Source organism: Vicugna pacos, chromosome 18 (assembly GCF_048564905.1).
Source record: "Vicugna pacos chromosome 18, VicPac4, whole genome shotgun sequence".
Classification (NCBI taxonomy): Eukaryota; Metazoa; Chordata; class Mammalia; order Artiodactyla; family Camelidae; genus Vicugna; species Vicugna pacos.
In genome coordinates, this window is record NC_133004.1 from 41514260 (window position 1) to 41531954 (window position 17695).

Consider the following 17695-nt stretch of genomic DNA (forward strand, 5'->3'; position numbering starts at 1 on the left):
ATCCTCTGATTTTAGCAACCTGCATATTAAAACACCAGAATATTTTTATTGTGGACTGCTGGATTCTGTGCACCATTTTGTTTTTCAGCAGAGACTGAAAACTGTTTAGTAAACATATTTTATATATGTTTACGTTTGTCTAGGAAAAAACCAACTATCCCAAATCTATTCTTGATTTACTTGGCCTTAAGATACCGTTCCAAGTGGGTGCGTTATCCCAAACAGGTCCCTGAAGGCAGCCACTGAAGGAGCTGAGTAACATCCAGCCCGACTTCAGTGATGGCATCGCCATAAACATTGACCCGATCACAAGGAAGAGGAAACTGGTCTCCTTCTTCTGAATTCCAAGCCTAAGTCCTTGATGATCTGGATAGTTCCCTGGCTGTTCCCAATGTTTTGTTTTGTTTTTAAGTTAGTACAGGGTGAGTACTACCTGGCTCATAAACACAGATGAAATTTTTGGCTTAATCTTCATCTGGTCCAAAAAACAAGTACTAGGAAACCAACCACAAACGCCAGTTATACCTATGGTTCAAAACAAAACTCAGAGTTTCTGTAGTAACAACCTTTCCTCACAGTTTCCCTTCCTCCCCGGGCAGAAGTCTTAGGAAGTGGCCTTGCCCAGGACAGGACTTATTTAAGAGCTTTCTCCACTAGTCTCCTGGGGGCTGAGATCTTACGGAGACACGTGCACTGCTTGTCAGCTGTGTCACCTTCTCTTGTCAGGCTGAGCCTCTTAGAATGTCACTGTTCATACTACACACTCAGGAACCAGAGCTTTTCAAAGATCACCATTAGGTTTGGAATCTGGGAAACCTGAGCAGAAGGGAGGTACAGGCACAAGTTCATGGAATCATACAGAGCTGTCTCGGAGCAGCGTTCCCAGGATGGAAGAAGACCGAAAGCCCACGGAAGGATGCTTGGTAGCTGCAGGAACATGTCCCAGGGTAGGATTGGACCAATGATCCGTTCTCACCTGGCCCTCTATACTAGGAAATACAGACACCTCACCCCTTACAAAAGCACTCAAACTGCAATCCACAGGGAAGGAGCAGATCCTCACTGGTGACAGAGTGGTTGAAGAGGTGGAGATTCAGAACACAATAGTATTTCTGCTTTCAAACAGCAAAAACTACCTAGAGGTGAAAAAATCCACCTGAAACCAGCAGTCCCAGTACCAGGCTTTTGGGATTAAACACGAACAGATGTTCTCATTCTCTCTCTGGTCTGAAGAAAGGCGCTCAGTTGTCTCTAAAAGCTTGTGAACACCCAACCGAACACATCAGAGGCCCCACAACTAACCAAAACAAAAGGGCAACACAATCTCATCAGACAGCAATCCTGCATCCGTCTTACCCTGGGGAATCACGTTCCCGTAATTCTCCTGCCTGTTGTCCCTACTGGGATTCCTCCGAGCCAGGTTCTGACAGCCCCACTCCTCCAGGATGAGGGACACGGCCATGTCCTCGATCTTCACCATTGCCTGGAATAACATGAGACCCCCACACTCAGTTCCCCGAAGCTCAGGGACAATCCCACTGCCCGAACCTGGAGTCAGGGATGGAGGGACTGCAAACCTACAGGATGCTGGGGAAGAAAAGGTGACCAGGCTGGACTCTGACGGACAGGCGGGGAGTGGGGCTACTCTCTGGGCAGGGGGGTTAAGAGCGAGTGCCCTGGGTGAAGACTGCTGAAGAGCTCCGGGAAGAGAGGCAGACAGGGACTCCGGAGGGCAGAGGGGCCCACAGCTCACCTGGGAATCTGCCGTGAATAGTGCAGATGCCATCGCCTGGTCTCTGGGACTCCCCTCGTGATGAGGGGCAGGAACGTGGGTGGCAGGGAGAGCTAGGGGAGGAGAAAGGAGCTGTAAGTGAAGCCAGCTCTGCCCTGGGATCCCCTCAACGAAGGGCCCAGGGGCACTCTCCTTCTTGCGTCTGGATGTTTGACGCTCAATGTTTAATTACAGAGTAGACAACTACAGAGAATATAAGAAAAAAAAAGCAAAACCTCTCACTTCCCGAGACCTCTGTTTTTAAGCAGGAGTAATAAGGAGTCATAAAAGGGTCCTTAAAATCGCCTGGTCGAAACTCTACTTTAAAGAAGGGAAAACGAAGGCCCCAAGGAGGTAAATGACTTGCCTAGTGTCATACTGTTAAGAATGGCAGAGTTAGAACTGGAACCCACGCTTCTGTCCACAGCTGCAGAAGGAACGGTGTACCAAGACTTCAGAATCCCGCTTAGTTGTGAAAAATGCAAGTGTTAAAAATCTTTAGTAGTACTGTCTTGAAACACAGGGTAGGAAGTGGGTCTTAGTACTTCTGGGTAAGTTTTTGCCCTTTTTTGTCCCTCTACTTTTCTCCTTCACTTAGCCACAGTTTTTTTGATAAAATGTGTACATGGTTCAAGTGCTGACGAGACATTTACAAGTGTGGAAAGGCATGGGCTGACACTCATCTAATAAAAATCATCTACATTACAGGGTCAGGCTAGCTGCAACGTGTAAGAAAAACGGGAAAATTTTTAAACTGCAAAATTAAAATCCTCCCTTGCCAAGTAATGCTACATTTGGAAACGTTACTGGTAATGATGTTATTGTGCTGCAAAGATACCAGAAAAATGAATTTGAAGCGGAATCACTAAATCTTGTAGCTATTTCAGACCACACAGTGATAATGTAAGCTAAAGCACAATGTAAAAAGGATCAGTACGCAGCTCTTCAACCTTCCGAGGGTTAGGAAGTACTCTGGAAGATGAGCAGCACAAAGAGGACACTGAGAGTAAGTGCACGCGCCTCAATTCCCCGAAGAACTATTTACCAAGTGACAAATGTATGTGTCCAGGCCTCCAAAACTGTTACTCCGGGAACCTGAAGCCCTAATCCTGGCAATTTAAAACCTTTTAGATTTCCTGATTTCACCCTGCGGAGGGTGCAGAGAGCTCACAAGCCCTCGGAGGACATAACGGGACTGGGCTGACAGCAGTGGATTAAACATCACAGCACACTGGTTTACACAGATTTCTCCAGCATATGAATGCTGGTTATCCTCCCAGAATTCACGGAAGAGAATGCTTCCTTAAGCTCTACTATTCCTACCCTAAATATCATCATATCACAAATACACATTGGCTGAGGAATGTGCCTTTACCAACTCTTGTTGAACAACCATACTTTTAGCATGTTATTATTTTTTTAAATTCATACTCTATGTACCTACTTTTAAAAATTGGGTAAAGATATTGTTAGTATCTCCCTCAAAGGAAAAAAAAGTTAAACTGATTTTTATTTATATGATCCTGAAATGATTGTTTTGGTCTCATGTTCTTCAACCAAACACAAAACTTTTTTTTTTCCCCCATCCTTTCCCCACTCCTGGAATTTCTGAAAGTAATCTATGCAAAGAGTGATGTCATACAGTATTCTATACGTTTTACATAAAATGAATTTTAAAATGACCCTTTTAGGAGGGGAGGGTATAGCTCAGTGGTAGAGTGCATGCCTTGCATACATGAGGTCCTAGGTTCAATCCCCAGTACCTCTATCAAATAAACAAACAAACCTAATTATGTCCCCCTGCAACAAAACAAAACAACAAATGAAGAATGTATAAAAAAAATAAAATGACCCTTTTAGAGATAATTTATGACACACTAGAGTATTGTGTATATATATATATATATATATATATATATATATATATATCATCTCTTCCCAGCACTTTCCTGTGGAAAAAAATCTGCTAGACATCCAGAATGCTAATAATTCAATAAATAATACAATTTTCACCCAAGTTCATTATGCACATTTCATCTACTTCCTCAGTAACATTACTTAACTCCTGAAATTGGTCTGTAAGTTATATTTCCTCTGATATTTAGTAATAATAGAAACCAACATGCTTCTTTATTACAGGCACTTCGCAACACAGAGAGGTAACCCCCATCCCATATAGTCTGCTCTGCCCGCCCCTCTGCCCCGTGTGAAACCTTGCTTCTTACCCCGTGGTTGTAAGAGGCGGGGTTTCCGAGACGAATGTCTGAAATGGGACTGGGTGGCCTCATGATGAAGGTCAAAGCTGGAGGACTCCTGTACTGGATCCAGAGGCACCATCCCCCTCGCGAGCATCTCAGGTCCATGAACTTGACCTGGGACCTGAGGACAAACAGGTTGGGCTTGTGGGTAAATTACTTTTTAAACAGGAATTTAAGCAAATGAAGGGATAAGTGTACCAGTGGGTGCCGAAGGGAGAGGGCGGAACACTTTTCAATATCGAAGCAGAGCAGGATAAAAGCACCACAGAAACCATCAGAACCTGCTTTAAATCAGTAACCTTCTCTTTGCTCCGGTCTCAAAGTCCACGCGGTGCTCACACGTAACAGGTTTCACCCCTTCTTACCTGCTGCCCTGACAGATCAAGCTCCAAATCTTCCAGAAGGGTCACAGCCTCCTCCCCACTATCGGGACGGTACTCCTGCAGCCAGACTTGGAGCTCCTTGGGCAGAATGGAAAGGAACTGCTCCAGCACCAGCAGCTCCAGGATCTGCTCCTTGGTGTTTATCTCTGGTCGGAGCCACTGGTGACAAAGTTCCTTCAGTCGACTCAGAGCCTCTCGAGGCCCAAAAGTGTTCTGGTAACAGAAGTGCCTGAAACGCTGGCGGAATATCTCTGGGTCGGGAGGAGGAGACTCCTGCAGGCTGGCGTCCTGCCCCCACATGTGCTCTTCCTCATCCTCCTCCTCCACCTTCACTATCACGATCCCGTCCTTCTCCTGGGCAGCCTGGGGGGACAGACCAGTGGCTTCCCTCGACTCAGCTGTCATCATTCAGGCTCAGGGACCTGACCTGATCTGAACAGGACGTGCGCTCTCCTTTCTGTCCCAGGAGATGTCTTCTAATAGCTGTTTCCGCGCTCTTCCTGAAGTAGTAAGAAACAGTTATGAGTGCCTTTATGAAGTGACCCGCACTGTTAACACTTCATACAAGGAGAGGCATCAAGGCACTAAGAATGCCTCTGAAGAGGAAAGGAAAGGAAAAAAGCCTCCAAGCCGCACTCTTTTCACTGTCATTTTACACACTAAGGTTTGCAAACAAACCTCCAACTGGTGGGTTCCACCCTCAGGGTGTCTGCCTGAGTCCAAGTGCCTTCTCTCCAGGTGGGGGGCAGGTGATGACATCACGTGTTTACAAGCTTAGCCCAGCGAGCTGAAGGTCAGCAGGCTGCCGGGGACCAAGCTTCACGCAGCACCGGCACCCATCTCCTGTCCTCCCAGGACTACCACAGTCCAGGCCGGCACCTTCTCACAGAGGACACAGCCGAGGCTTAGACAACGGACAGAGATGTGCTCAGGAGCAAGGGGCTACCCACCTAGCGGAGCCAACAGTGGAGGCGAATTTGAAGCCCCGGGCTTGCTTGTCGACCATCTAGCTATTTTTATTATCTTTATGGGTGCCTTGGTCAGTACAAGATGATCCACTTTGGATACAGAAAGAGTCAGAATGTCTATTTGTATTTTCAAATTGAGAGAAAATAAACCATATTTAATATGCAAAGTGACACTAATGAGCTCGTTTGGTTCAAATGCTCAACTGTCGCACATCACACAGGAGACAAGCAATGGAGGGGAACTAGCAAAATGGGTCAAGTGATACAAACTTCTAGCTATAAAATAAGTTAAGTCCTGAGGATGTAATGCACAGCATGGTGACTACAGTGAATAATTCTGTATTGCTTATTTGAAAGTTGCTAAGAGAATAGTTCTTAAAAATTCTCATTGAAGGAAAAAAGTTTCATAACTCTGGTTACAGATGTTAACTAGATTAGTGATGATCTCTTTACAATATATACAAATATTGAATCATGTTGTACACCTGAAACTAATATAATGTTCTGTCAATTCTATCTTAAAAAAAAAAGAAAAAGAGAGACAAGTAGTTTTGAAGATTCTTGCAGAGAAACTAGATTTAGGGGAAATACTAATGATGGAAACACACACAAACAAGAAAATGGCACAGCTGACGCTTCTATCCAGAGCAATTTTTTACTCAGCCACATTAGCAGGTAAAAACTAATGCTGATCTATATCAACCAAGAAGTCAACCGATCAGTGAGAAAGTAGCAGCTAAAAAAAAAATTTGAGGAAAGAACTATTATGAGAACAGATGTGTGTTACTACATAATTTTAACTGCCCAAAATGATATTAAGTATCCTGGAAAATCCTTCTTACCTACACATTTAAAAAACTTGGAAACATTTCCTAGTATGTTTTAAAATCTTTCAAATGAAGAATTTTAGTGGGTCTTAAACCTATCTGTTAAAATGATTAAACATCTTTTGATTAGTTTGTAAGAACAGGTGGTTTAAGGGCATGGAAAGTGGAAATGTACTAGCATACTTGGTGGAAGGATCAGCCACGAGTTACTAAGCAGAGTCAACAATGTGTTTCTTCCATCTGAATTGACAAACCCTTGTGAAGCATCTTTTTCACCTCTACCGCCATCAAAATTAAGCATCAAATTCATGTTTTAGAGGCAGTGCATCCAACTGTTGTAGCACAATGAGATAAGCCAAGAGTTTTAAGCGAGCAAAGCATTTTTAATTACATGGCTCTCACTAAAAAATTGTTAGTAATTTTGGTGGAAAAGGGATCACGTACATTTAAAGCACAAAAATTATTTTCAAATAGCACAGCTGAATGCATTTTTCATTGTACAAAACACTGGTGTAACAGTACATGTCTGTAATTTTTGTAAACATTTTATTGATAGGAACGTGTAACCAGAAAACTTTGGTGATGACTGTTTTAATCACAAAGAACACGATTTTAATCTGAGATTTATCACAGGAATAGTTTCTTTCTCTCTTTTTGGTCCTTAATAAAGAACAAAAATCCTTATATAGCAGTCTATAATAACAATAAAGGACATTATATTCAAAAAGGCTTTCTGCGTAAATGTAAAAAGAATGTAGGAATTAAGTCACTACTCCAGTTACTTTAAACTGGTAAAAGTCCTGTTGCAAACTACCTTCTAGCCCTTCCTGCTGACTCCTTCAGACTAATTTTGCACCTCTCCCTCTTTGCTGCGGGTAATAGATTTTGTTTTTCAACTTCAGAGCAGCTTTATCTGTAAAGTCCTTACAGCTACAATTATGCAATTTCCTAAGCACTTCTGCAGATCTACAACATGCAAGGGGTCTCGCTCAACTGACGAATAGAAAGACGAGGAGCACGATTCCTATTTTTACACAAATATAGTACAAAGCAGTTGTGCCAACGGTTTTAAGGAGGTTTCAACACCTCCGCAGAGTGCTGGAGGGGCCCTGAGAAGTAACTGACAGCTAAAACGGCAGCTTCTGGAACCCACCCCGCCTCCCTCAGAACAGCCACAGCCAGAAAGGACCTCGACAGGAAAAGGCCACAAGTAGGGAGCCCAAGAGACCCCTCCTTCGGCTACCGTTTTCCCAAAGGGAGGCTAAATGGTTCCTATGAACCTTAGTTTCCCTCATTTCATTCTGAGAAGTGAAAAGAAAGACTATCTTGCCCTGCTACGCGGCCCACGATTATTTCCCACCGCCCTAACTCAGGCTCCACATCTCCTGCCTAGACTAGTGCACAGCCCCATACGGTTTCTCTAGCTCCAATTTCTCCCTGTTCCAAAATGAACAACGTGCCAAGATCAACCCAGTACTGCCAAAGTACGCTTCTGGTCCTTCCCTCCTTCCCCTCGGTTACTCTCAATGAGCCCTTGGTATCTACCAGTTGAGCCTTCAAACACCACACCCCACTCTGCTTTTCCACTTTTACCTCCAGTTAATTTTCTTACGCGTGAGCCCCTATGTTTCAGCCTGTCTGGCCCATTAATGTTCCCCAAGTGTAGGCTGTGACTTTCCAACTTCACCCATTCGCTGTGAACAATCTCGCACCTCTAACAACTCTATTGGTTAAATTTTTACTCGCCCTTCAAGATGTACATCTCCTGACATTACAAGTTAAATAAGATACCTTCCTCCTTTGAACACCCTCAGTCCTTTCTCTGTTCCTATCTTAGGGAACTTACACTCTCCTTGTGTTATCTTTACTTGAGCTGCGGCTCCTACCGCTGCCTCCCAAGTAAATCTTAAGCCTCTCAAGGACAAGGATTCTGGTCTTTGTACTTATCTCCTAGAGAACTGAACAGACTTTAATTCTGGTACACTGAACAAAAGAATAAGAATTACTCAAACTATTACAGCCCCCATACCATCTTCTTACTTAGTGGCAATTAGTGGTTGGATAGTCTACTAACATCTCCATCACTCAGGCTCAGAACCTCATCTTCCCTGACTCCTCTCTCCTCACATGCATTGACTCCAAGCACCAGGGAGAAGAAATGCTTTGTTCACACTTTTCTATCTAGTCCTTGAAGTCCAGCTGCTTCTCTTTGGTTTCCTGCCTTCACTTTCTCCCTCCCCTCCCCCTCACAATTCGTCTCCCACCTTACTCTAAGTTTCTTACTAAAACTCTATCGCCCTGCAGTCACCTACTCCTAGCACCTGGTTCCAGTGTCCCCTCAAGCTTCAGTTCCCATCAATTTCTCCCCCCTCCCCTGCATGAACCCTCTCCATCCTGGGTTGGATGAGTCTACTCAGCATTTACAAAACATGCCTTCTATTTTGATCAGTCCTTTTCTCACATCACACTCAATGCCTGGGATTTTCTTCCCAGTCTTCTCTGCCTTTTCAAATCCTACTTATCCTCCAGAGTTAAGTTAAAACGCCATTTGCCCCTCACTGGTTCAATTCACGAAGTCTCTAGTAGGCTTAACAGCACAAACCAATGTTTACTGAGTGTTTTCTATGTACTTGGCATTAGGTACGACTATCATCTCACTTTATGAAAAACCAAGGTTTACAGATGTTAAATAACATACCCAAGGTCACAGAGCAATTAAATGACAGAGCCAGGATTTGGAATTAGGTCTGTGGGACCCTTCAGTTTACGCTCCAACCACCATACCAAACACATGGGTAAGGGAGGGCTTCTGTGCACACACAGATTCTTTCTAAGAGGAAGGCCTATGAAGGATGACCCCTCAGCAACGGGCCTCATCTGCCAACCGCTGTTTTCACTGCAGAGCCGGGCGAGTTAAGAGACAGAGCAGGAGACGCAAGTGGGTATCATCTAAACTCTAACCAGGTGGGACCTTCAAACGGGACACCTGAGCAGTGGCAGGGAGCCAGTCTAGCACCAGGAGTCTCCATGAAGATTCTGCTCTGTCTCAGGTATATTAAGGAGAATACAGGAAATTTTTGTGCCCACACCTCAGTCAGAGCTTTAAAGAGCAGGAAACCCCTTGGGTCAGTGGGACTCAACAGGAAGAGATCCTAAGGAGAAAATGAGACCCAAAGGGACAGAGAAGAGGGCACGGGGACATCCTCTCCTCCCCCAATTGTGACAGGTCCTCCCCTCATCCCCCAACACTTCTCTGCTCCTACTCTGGGCAAGAGAAAAGCCACAACAGCAGTGGAAGGGCGGGGTTTTATTTCAGGTTTCAGATCACCTGAGCACACACTCTCTTCTCTCTAAACTCCCAGCCCTAATGGTCTCCACCAAGCATTTGCTATGAAGTTCTTACACTGGTTCTTTCTCTGTAATTTAATTTTTCATGCCATCCTCCTCAACTGATTATTGTTAAGGGTAGGCTTCTCTGTACCTCTTAGACCACTTAGTGTGACCCCTTGCGAGTATTAATTTTTTAAAAAGACTTGACTGAATTTATAGTGTTATTCTTTTTTGCCCATGCATACAACTTTCAGTGTTGCCCTCAAATTACAGGCAATTTAGAAGAGTTTTATTAAACTGCAAAACCACTTCCCAGCTGGTCTTAGGTTAATCTATGCACAGATGTTTCCTTATCTGTACAAATGGGTTAAAAAACAGTATTTATCTCATAGAGTAGCTGTGAGAATTACTGAGTCAACGTATATAAAGCACTTAAAACAGTGTCTGGCATCTAGTAGGCACTAGAGAAGTGTTTTAATTTTTCTCAATGAACTTGAGAAATGTAACTGTACTTTCCAATTTTCAGCCCGCTTAAAAATTTAAGTGATGGGAGAAATCCTGTAATAGTGAAAGCAGCACACGTTGGAACACCTGAATTCTTGTCTCCCATGAATAAGTTACACATCCCTGGATGAGTTATTTAATCTCTCTGACACCCAGTATCTCTATCTGTCATATGGGGAGATGGGCACAGAGGAGCAGAAAACTACTTCCAGGGTCCCTCTGGGCTGAAAACCATTCGACACACTATCCGATTTAGATAAGATTAACCCCAGTAACTGGTTCTCACCAAAGGCAAATACGAAAGACTTTCTTACAAAAAAGGCTTGGAGTTACAAGTGCAGTTTATTCCAAAGGCTATTTTCCAAACAGGCTGGTCTCTTTTCCAGGGTGTAGCCTTGAAAAGTTGAAACAAACTGCCCTCCTCTCATTTTTGAATAGAGCTCTAAAACGCTTTAAAACATGAAAGAGCTACCTTTAAAAGACAGCTGGCTACCCAAAGAAATACTGATACTATCTCAGAATGAAAAGGTGAGATTTAACATAACGGTCATCTGCCTTTAGATACAATATAAAGTTAGAGATGTAAATGCTTAGATCAAGAAGAGAATGAGCAAAAGACTGTATCGTATTAAGTAGCCAGCTTCCCTGTTTACTTTTTAAGATTGGTGAAAACTGCCTAAAATAATGAACAAGAATCTTAGTAATTCAGAGACAACACAAACTTGGAGAAACATTCTGGGGCAAATCATCATTTTGGTTCACTATGTAATAAAGTTATTTCTTCACATTTGGTTAGCAAATACAGCAACAGTGCTTTGTTGACTGGTTACAATGAAATCGCCACAATTCAATTCAACAAGTATTAATTGACCACCTCCAATCCGCCTAGCATTGGTCTGTACAATAAATGCTTTCTTTGGTCCCAGGCCATGTAACAGCCACTCTCTAGAATGAAAGTATCTTATTGTGTACTGGTGGCACTGCAGCAAAGGGAGGGGAGGGGGGCAATGTCAGGCTGAACTGCAGCCGAATTCTTCAGTTACATGGACCAAATCAAATAATCTCAAAATTGGAAGGGCTTTTTGAGAAAACCCAGTTAAACTTTATTTTTGACAAAACAGACTTTGACAAAACAGAAGTGTCTTGTCTTATTATCCAAGATCACTCAGTTAATCAGTCTCCTAACCGCCCGGCAATTTCCACAAATTCCCTTCACTCTTCACCCATTCCAAGTCAAGCACAGTAACTACTTCCCAGAAATGAAAAATCCACCTGATCTTCCGGACAGCTCGTTCTCAAACGCCTTCGAAATATTCCATAAGGCTTAAAGAGTGGGACATAACGTAATCTCTACTAGATCCCAGTGACTTCTTTATCCACTCTGACTAGGCTTCAAACACTCTTTAACCACCGCTTGAGGGTGGGGTGCGGGGGAAGCAGGTGATTTGGAAACACGTATGCGACACCTCGAAACGTGTCCATATCTCGGCCTTTCGCATTTTTCACCTCGAGGTCCTACAAGGACCCCGAAAAAACTCTTTCACTGGAATCAAAGCAAATGGCGACGAAGGCAGGGCAGAAAAATCAGACAGGGGTTTGGTTCGCTAGCGACCGGGTTCTCAGAAACGTCCAGCGACGATGACGACACTGCAGGCCAGGGGCCCGCAGACGGCCTCTCCCCAGGTCTCCCAGGAACCCCAGCCAAGGACCGTCGCCACCTCCCGACCTGGACCCGAGGAGGAGTAGGGACGTCTCCCCGGGGAACAGCGCTGCCTACGGCCGGGACTGCGAAGGGGTCGGGGGCACGGACTCGCTTCACGCTGCGCCCGGGCCGCCGGAGGGGACCCCGGGGCCGCAGCTGCAGAGCCCACCCCACGCACACGCCCCTGCGGCCCCGCCCGTCCCCCCCAGAGGCCGGCCCCAAGTCTCACCGTGAGCCCCGGGAGCGGCCTAGGGGCGCTGGGCGAGCAAGGGGAGCTGACTCTGGGGCTCAGGCCGGCCGAAGGGCGCCGCACACGGACCTAGGCCCTCCCGACGCCTCGACACAGACACAATGAGTCACAAAGGCCGGAAGTGTGTCAGCACCTCGCCTTCCGGGACTGCGCCACACTTCCGCGTCCTCTCTAGGAGCACGGGAGGATTCGGCGTCTCGGATGCAGAACGCTTGCCCCGGCCCATTTCCTGCAATGGTCAAGCCTCCCGCTTTGGGGTTCCCTCCCTCAGCCTGTGCGCCCCGAATTAAGGCTGGGAAGGAAGGAGAAGGGGATTCAGGATTTCCGGGATACAGACAGACTGTCCAGCACAGACACCAGTCCATCTAATAATTCGATTTCTCCTGTCTCTTCCACCTCGGGCAGCCCTTGTAGTAATTACAGTTATTATCCAGCAATAATAATACTTAGTAATTATATGTCTGTGGGAGAAGAGCTGAAAGAAGGGTGTAGACAGAGGAAGATCAGAGTGAAGCCAGGGGTGGCTGGTTTCACAACCCTGCCGTGGTAGTTTCTCTCGGGCCCTGGCGATGTCTGCCAATTGAGTGGGTGGTATTTTCAAATACTTGGCCTGTGGACAAAGGACGTCTTTCTACAACCAAGCTAGTTCTAAGGTTCTGTGTTTTGCTCATGTGACATGTGCTATTATAGCAGTTTAAAAGTTTTCAGAGTAACAGCAGCAGCTTTTGCCTTACCTACAATTATGGCCTTCCCCTTTAACTGGCCAGATACAGTGGAACCAACACTCCACCTTCTGTGCCAGGGTCACCACGGGCTTTATGGTTGTGACTTTGCTCTGCGTTCCAAGGCAAATTCATGGCAGGGACTGAACTTAGTAGCTTGGTTGCAGGACTCCTATTGCTTGGAGGAGATTACTTAAAAAAAAAATAATCTTGAAAACTGAAAGGCAATTACAGTATCATTAAATGACAATTGCAAAATGGAGAAAAAGAATCCCCTGTAATCCCGCCACCCTAACTCGACTATGATGGCTTCAATTTATCCCTTTCCTGTTTTCATATGCATATGTTTTTATTTACTATTTTAAACATGGTTCAAAACTATGGTTGTGTGCTTGAAGGACCTGCCACATTCATGTTGTGTGACCACTATTTGGACCCAGGCCGATGGGCTCAGGTTTGGGCACCTGATGGGAGCACAGCTTATAAAATATATATATGCTGACCAGTGGATAATGGACATGGTCTGGTCTGAGAGCTCTGACTAATGGAACAGTAGGGAACTTAAGCAATCAGATCTCTTTTCTTGGGACATTTAAATGTGAGACACACAGAAAACTGGGGCCAAGCAGAAATCAGTAAGCAGAAGCCATTAGGTGATAGAAGCCACGGAGGTCATGAGTAAGCTGAGGTTTGAGTAGAGGGAAAAACCAACCGAGCTAGAGAAACAAGGAGGCTGATGCATCCCATGGCAGAGGTCACAGAAGGGAGCCCAGCCACCTCGAACTGATAGCCCACAGCCTAATGAGATGACAGCCTGAATAACCTCCAGGCCCCAAACAAGGTTTTATTCTCTGCATCACTTGACTTGGCTGCAGCCGCCATTTTACCCTGTCTCCTGACTTCCGCGTGTGTCTTTACAATAAATCCTTCACCAGCAAAAGTCTCACTTTGTTCCTTGCCACCTGGGAAAGCCCGATGTGACTGATGTGAAATCATGTATACTACTTCAAAATGCTTAATATCAAGCCATTGACATTTAAAATTTTCCTACACTTCCTCTGTTTCCAGACACATCGAATATTTCCAAAGTTCTACGACGTTAAGAAACATTTAAATGAAGATTTTTGTGCAAATGTCTTTTGGATTATTTAATTAGGATAGATTCTGACAAGTGGGTTTACTAATTTAACAGTATGAGCTTTAAAAACATATATACTACCATTATTTACAAATTGCCAAGATATGGAAGCAATCTAAGTGTCCATTAACAGATGAATGCATTAAGAAGATGTGATAACATATATATATGTATGTATACACACACACACACATACATACAATGGAATACCACTCTGCCAAAAAAAAGAATTAAATTTTGCCATTTGCAACAACATGGACGGACTTGGAGGGTATTATGCTTAGTGAAATAAGTTGGACAGAGAAAGACAAATACCATATGATATCACTTATATGTGAAATCTAAAAAATACAACAAACTAAGTAGTGAATATAACAAAAAAGAAACAGACTCACAGATAAAGAGAATAAACTAGTGGGGACTTTATAGATACAGAAAACTTACCAATGGCGAGAAGGGGGAGGGGCAATGTTAGGTGTGGAGGTTAAGAGGTACAAACTACTATAAATAAAGTAAGTCTCAAGGATGTATTGTACAGCAGAGGGAATAGAACCAATATTTTATATTAACTATACATGGAGTATAACCTTCAAAAATTGTGAATCACTCTACTGTACACTTGTAAATTATATAATATTGTACATGAACAATACTTCAATAAAAAATAATATATATAGCCATATTTCTTCCCCAAAGAGGTTCAGTTCTTATCTTTATCTTGCAGCAAAGTTAATTACACCAGAAGGGTAGCAAATGTCCTTCCATTAACCTTACTTAACCTCTTGGGTCACATTGGAGTTATGGCAGAACTTATTTATCTACTCATAGCCATTTATCATCTATTATGTATCAAGGATTAATTTTGGAGGATACAAAAGTGATAAAGCACTGGTCTTCAAGCAATTTATTTATTTATTAAAAAATTTTAAAACTGAAGTACAGTCACTCACAATGTGTCAATCTCTGGTGTACAGCAAAATGCCCCAGTCATGCATATACATACATACATTTATTTTCATTTTCTTTCAAGCAATTTATGGTCTGGTGAGTACAGCAGACCAATGTGTGGGTCACCAAAATACAAAGTGAACTGTTGCATATATCCAGAACCACATAAATATACTTCTCTAGCCTGTTTTGCAGGTTTCCCAGGGCAGAATTAAGGGTTCCATGGGGCCCCACTCCTGAAGGTTGCTCGCTGGTAGCAGGAAAAGGGGTTGCCTCAAGCTTGCTCTAAGGTCAGCTGTGTTGCCCTTTCCCTCCTGCTGCCCCAGCCTGCTGCTGTCTACTCTGGGTCCCCTGGTTTGGAACAGCCTGTTCTTCAGTTTTTGGACTTACGAAAGGTCCACAACACATGACTGTTGTGCCCAATAGATCTCATCCTGAGTTTCTGAATCAATGAAAAAGATTGTCACAGTGCGGACTGGAATCAAACTCAAGGTTTTCAACATTGGCAGCCATCTCAGCCATCAGGAATTTATACCTGCCCAGCTCTCTAGACCTCGGCCCCCTTTCAAGCCCTCTGTTTCATCCAAATCCTTCCTCACATCTTTCTTCTACGATCCTAACGATCTCTTGGAGCTTTATTCTATTGAACGTTGATTTCTCTTTATGTATGTCTGATGCAGGAAAATGGGGCATGAGAGGATGGTCATGTCCAAGGTCTTGGTCATGGTCTTTCAGGAGAGAGAGAGGGAGAGGGACAGAGAAAACCAAGGGGTGTGGGGTTGCTAGTTTTTATAGGCTGGTAACTTCATATGCTAACAAGTGGGAGGATTATTCCAAATACTTTGGTGAAGGGGCTGGGATTCCCAGGAATCTGCCGTCACTCACTCTGGTCTTTTACGGCCAACCTCAGAACTGTCATGGCACCTATGCGAGTGCCATTTAGCATGCTAATGTATTACAGTGAGTGTATATTGAAGCTCGAGATCTACTGGGAGTTCAATCTTCTGCCATCTTGGTGCTAATTGCTGTGTTATTCTTTTAAGGGTTGTGCCCTGCCCGCTTCCCTCCTGTCTCCTGTCCATTGGCCCTACCCCCAAATGCCCCCAGGTGCCAGGCAGCCAGTGGCTGGGATAAATTTGTTACCTGAGTGTGAAGTGGGTCTGTGGGTAACTGCCCACCTGTTGAGCACAGGCCCTAGATGAGAGAGGTGATCACTCATCAGGCTGTTGTTGCTGGGTGTGGACTCAGAATTACCAGAAAGTCTGATTTTTCCAAGAGGAAAAGAGAAGTGGGATGTTTCAATGAAGTGTCTCAGTTTTCATGTGGTACTTAGCCAACAAACATGGGGCACACTTTGCACAGGGCATGCACACACGCCCCCTCTGAGTTGGGTGTAGATAGATTTGCATGTAGGTGGCCATGTGTTACCTCCTGTCTAAAGAGCCCTATGGCCGAGGGGCCTCCCTTTTCTTAAGTAAATTCCCTCGAGGGGTTTTCCTAAACAAAAAGCCATCTGCTCCGAGAAGTGAATGCTGGTCCTCCCCAACAATATGGAAGCACTGGTGCAATTCCTTCCCATTCAGAAAATAGTCTTTTTCTTTGCATCACATGAGGAAATTGTACATCCTGAAGGTGGACTATCAGGCTTTCTGTGAAGGATATTGATGGTTGCAGCTGGTTGTTCTTAACCCTTGACATCACTGTCTTAGACCAGAACCAACCTTCCTGACTCTTTTTGTGGTCCTCTGCACACAGGGAGGGTGATGATCGTGAACAAACTCTCACGGAGTCTGCAAGCTGCCCTGCTTTTGGATGGCGGGGATGGAAGAAAGCCACAAAGGCGCCCTTGGATGGGCGCTCCAGGCAGCAGACCAAGCCTGGGGTCTACCTAAGGAGACCTCAGTCAAGTCCTAGTTCACTTTCTGATTTGTATGACCCCAAATCTCATGTCTTCCAGCGGCAGTAGGTCACGAAGAAAATGAAAATAATGTAGTCCCCTTTCCACCATCCAGGACAAGATGAGCCAGCACTTGGGAAAGCTTCTGAGAAGTGCTGCTCAAATATTGACTTGTACCGTGGTCAAGTAGGTTTCACTGAGACGAGCCTGTGTGAAGCACCTGTCAGGGGTGTGTGATGAGGGAAAGGGTGGAGACAGGGCGGGTGAATAACAGAAAAACCTTTCTCTTGCCCAAAGAGATGGAAAACATTTCCAGAAACCATAAGGAATTAAGAAACCCAGCTTGGAAGAGAAAATACATAAGCTTTGAATTTTTTTCCTGCTACGTCTGGTGGCTGCATATGAAGGATAGCAAAGCACACGATCCACTTGATTCTTAGAGTCAGACTGGGGTTTAAATCTTTGCTGAAATACTAACTCACTGTGTGAGTTTGGGCAGTTAGTTAACCTCTCTGAGTCTCTGTGTCGTGGGTTGATTTGTGTCCTCCTGAAAGGTATGCTGCAGTCTTAACCCCCACTACGTCAGAACGTGACCTTTGGTGGTAGGGTCTTTAAAGAGGTGATTAAACTAAAATGAGGTCATGCGGGGGAGCCTTACTCCCATAGGACTGGTGTCCTTAAAAGAAGGAGAGATTGGGACACAAACAGAGGGAAGACCACGTGAGGACACAGGGAGACGATGGCTGTCTACAAGCCAAGGAGAGAGGTGTCAAAAAGAACCAACCGCGCCAACACCTTGGTCTTGGACTTCCCGCCTCCAGAACGACGAGACAGCACATGTTTATTGTGTGAGCCCCCCAGGGGTGTGGTGCTTTGTTACGGCAGCCCTAGTGGCTACAGTTCCTCAGTGACAAACTGGGCTCAGTGGTGCCTACCGCCAGGCGACTGTTGAGGGTAACATAGGTCTGGATGTTGAGGAAGGGACACCTTGGTTCTC

The 17695-nt window shown here is 44.6% G+C and overlaps 1 protein-coding gene and 1 non-coding gene across 3 annotated transcripts in view; one reads left to right on the forward strand and one right to left on the reverse strand.

The window, feature by feature from the left end:
- The window catches only part of ZKSCAN1 (zinc finger with KRAB and SCAN domains 1), a 32941-nt gene extending 20838 nt beyond the window's left edge, over positions 1-12103 (reverse strand). For both annotated transcript variants that reach the window (XM_072943263.1, XM_031676710.2), the window contains exons 1-5: positions 11973-12103; positions 4395-4912; positions 3997-4150; positions 1754-1845; positions 1357-1483 (exon numbers count right to left, since the gene is read on the reverse strand). In XM_072943263.1, coding sequence (XP_072799364.1) covers positions 1357-1483; positions 1754-1845; positions 3997-4150; positions 4395-4820 — 799 coding nt within the window. In that variant the 5' untranslated portion in view covers positions 4821-4912; positions 11973-12103. The remainder of the gene's footprint in view (positions 1-1356; positions 1484-1753; positions 1846-3996; positions 4151-4394; positions 4913-11972) is intronic.
- Positions 3467-3539, forward strand: TRNAA-UGC (transfer RNA alanine (anticodon UGC)). The gene has a single exon. It is a non-coding gene; the product is annotated as a tRNA-Ala (tRNA).
- Positions 12104-17695: the final 5592 nt, after the last annotated feature.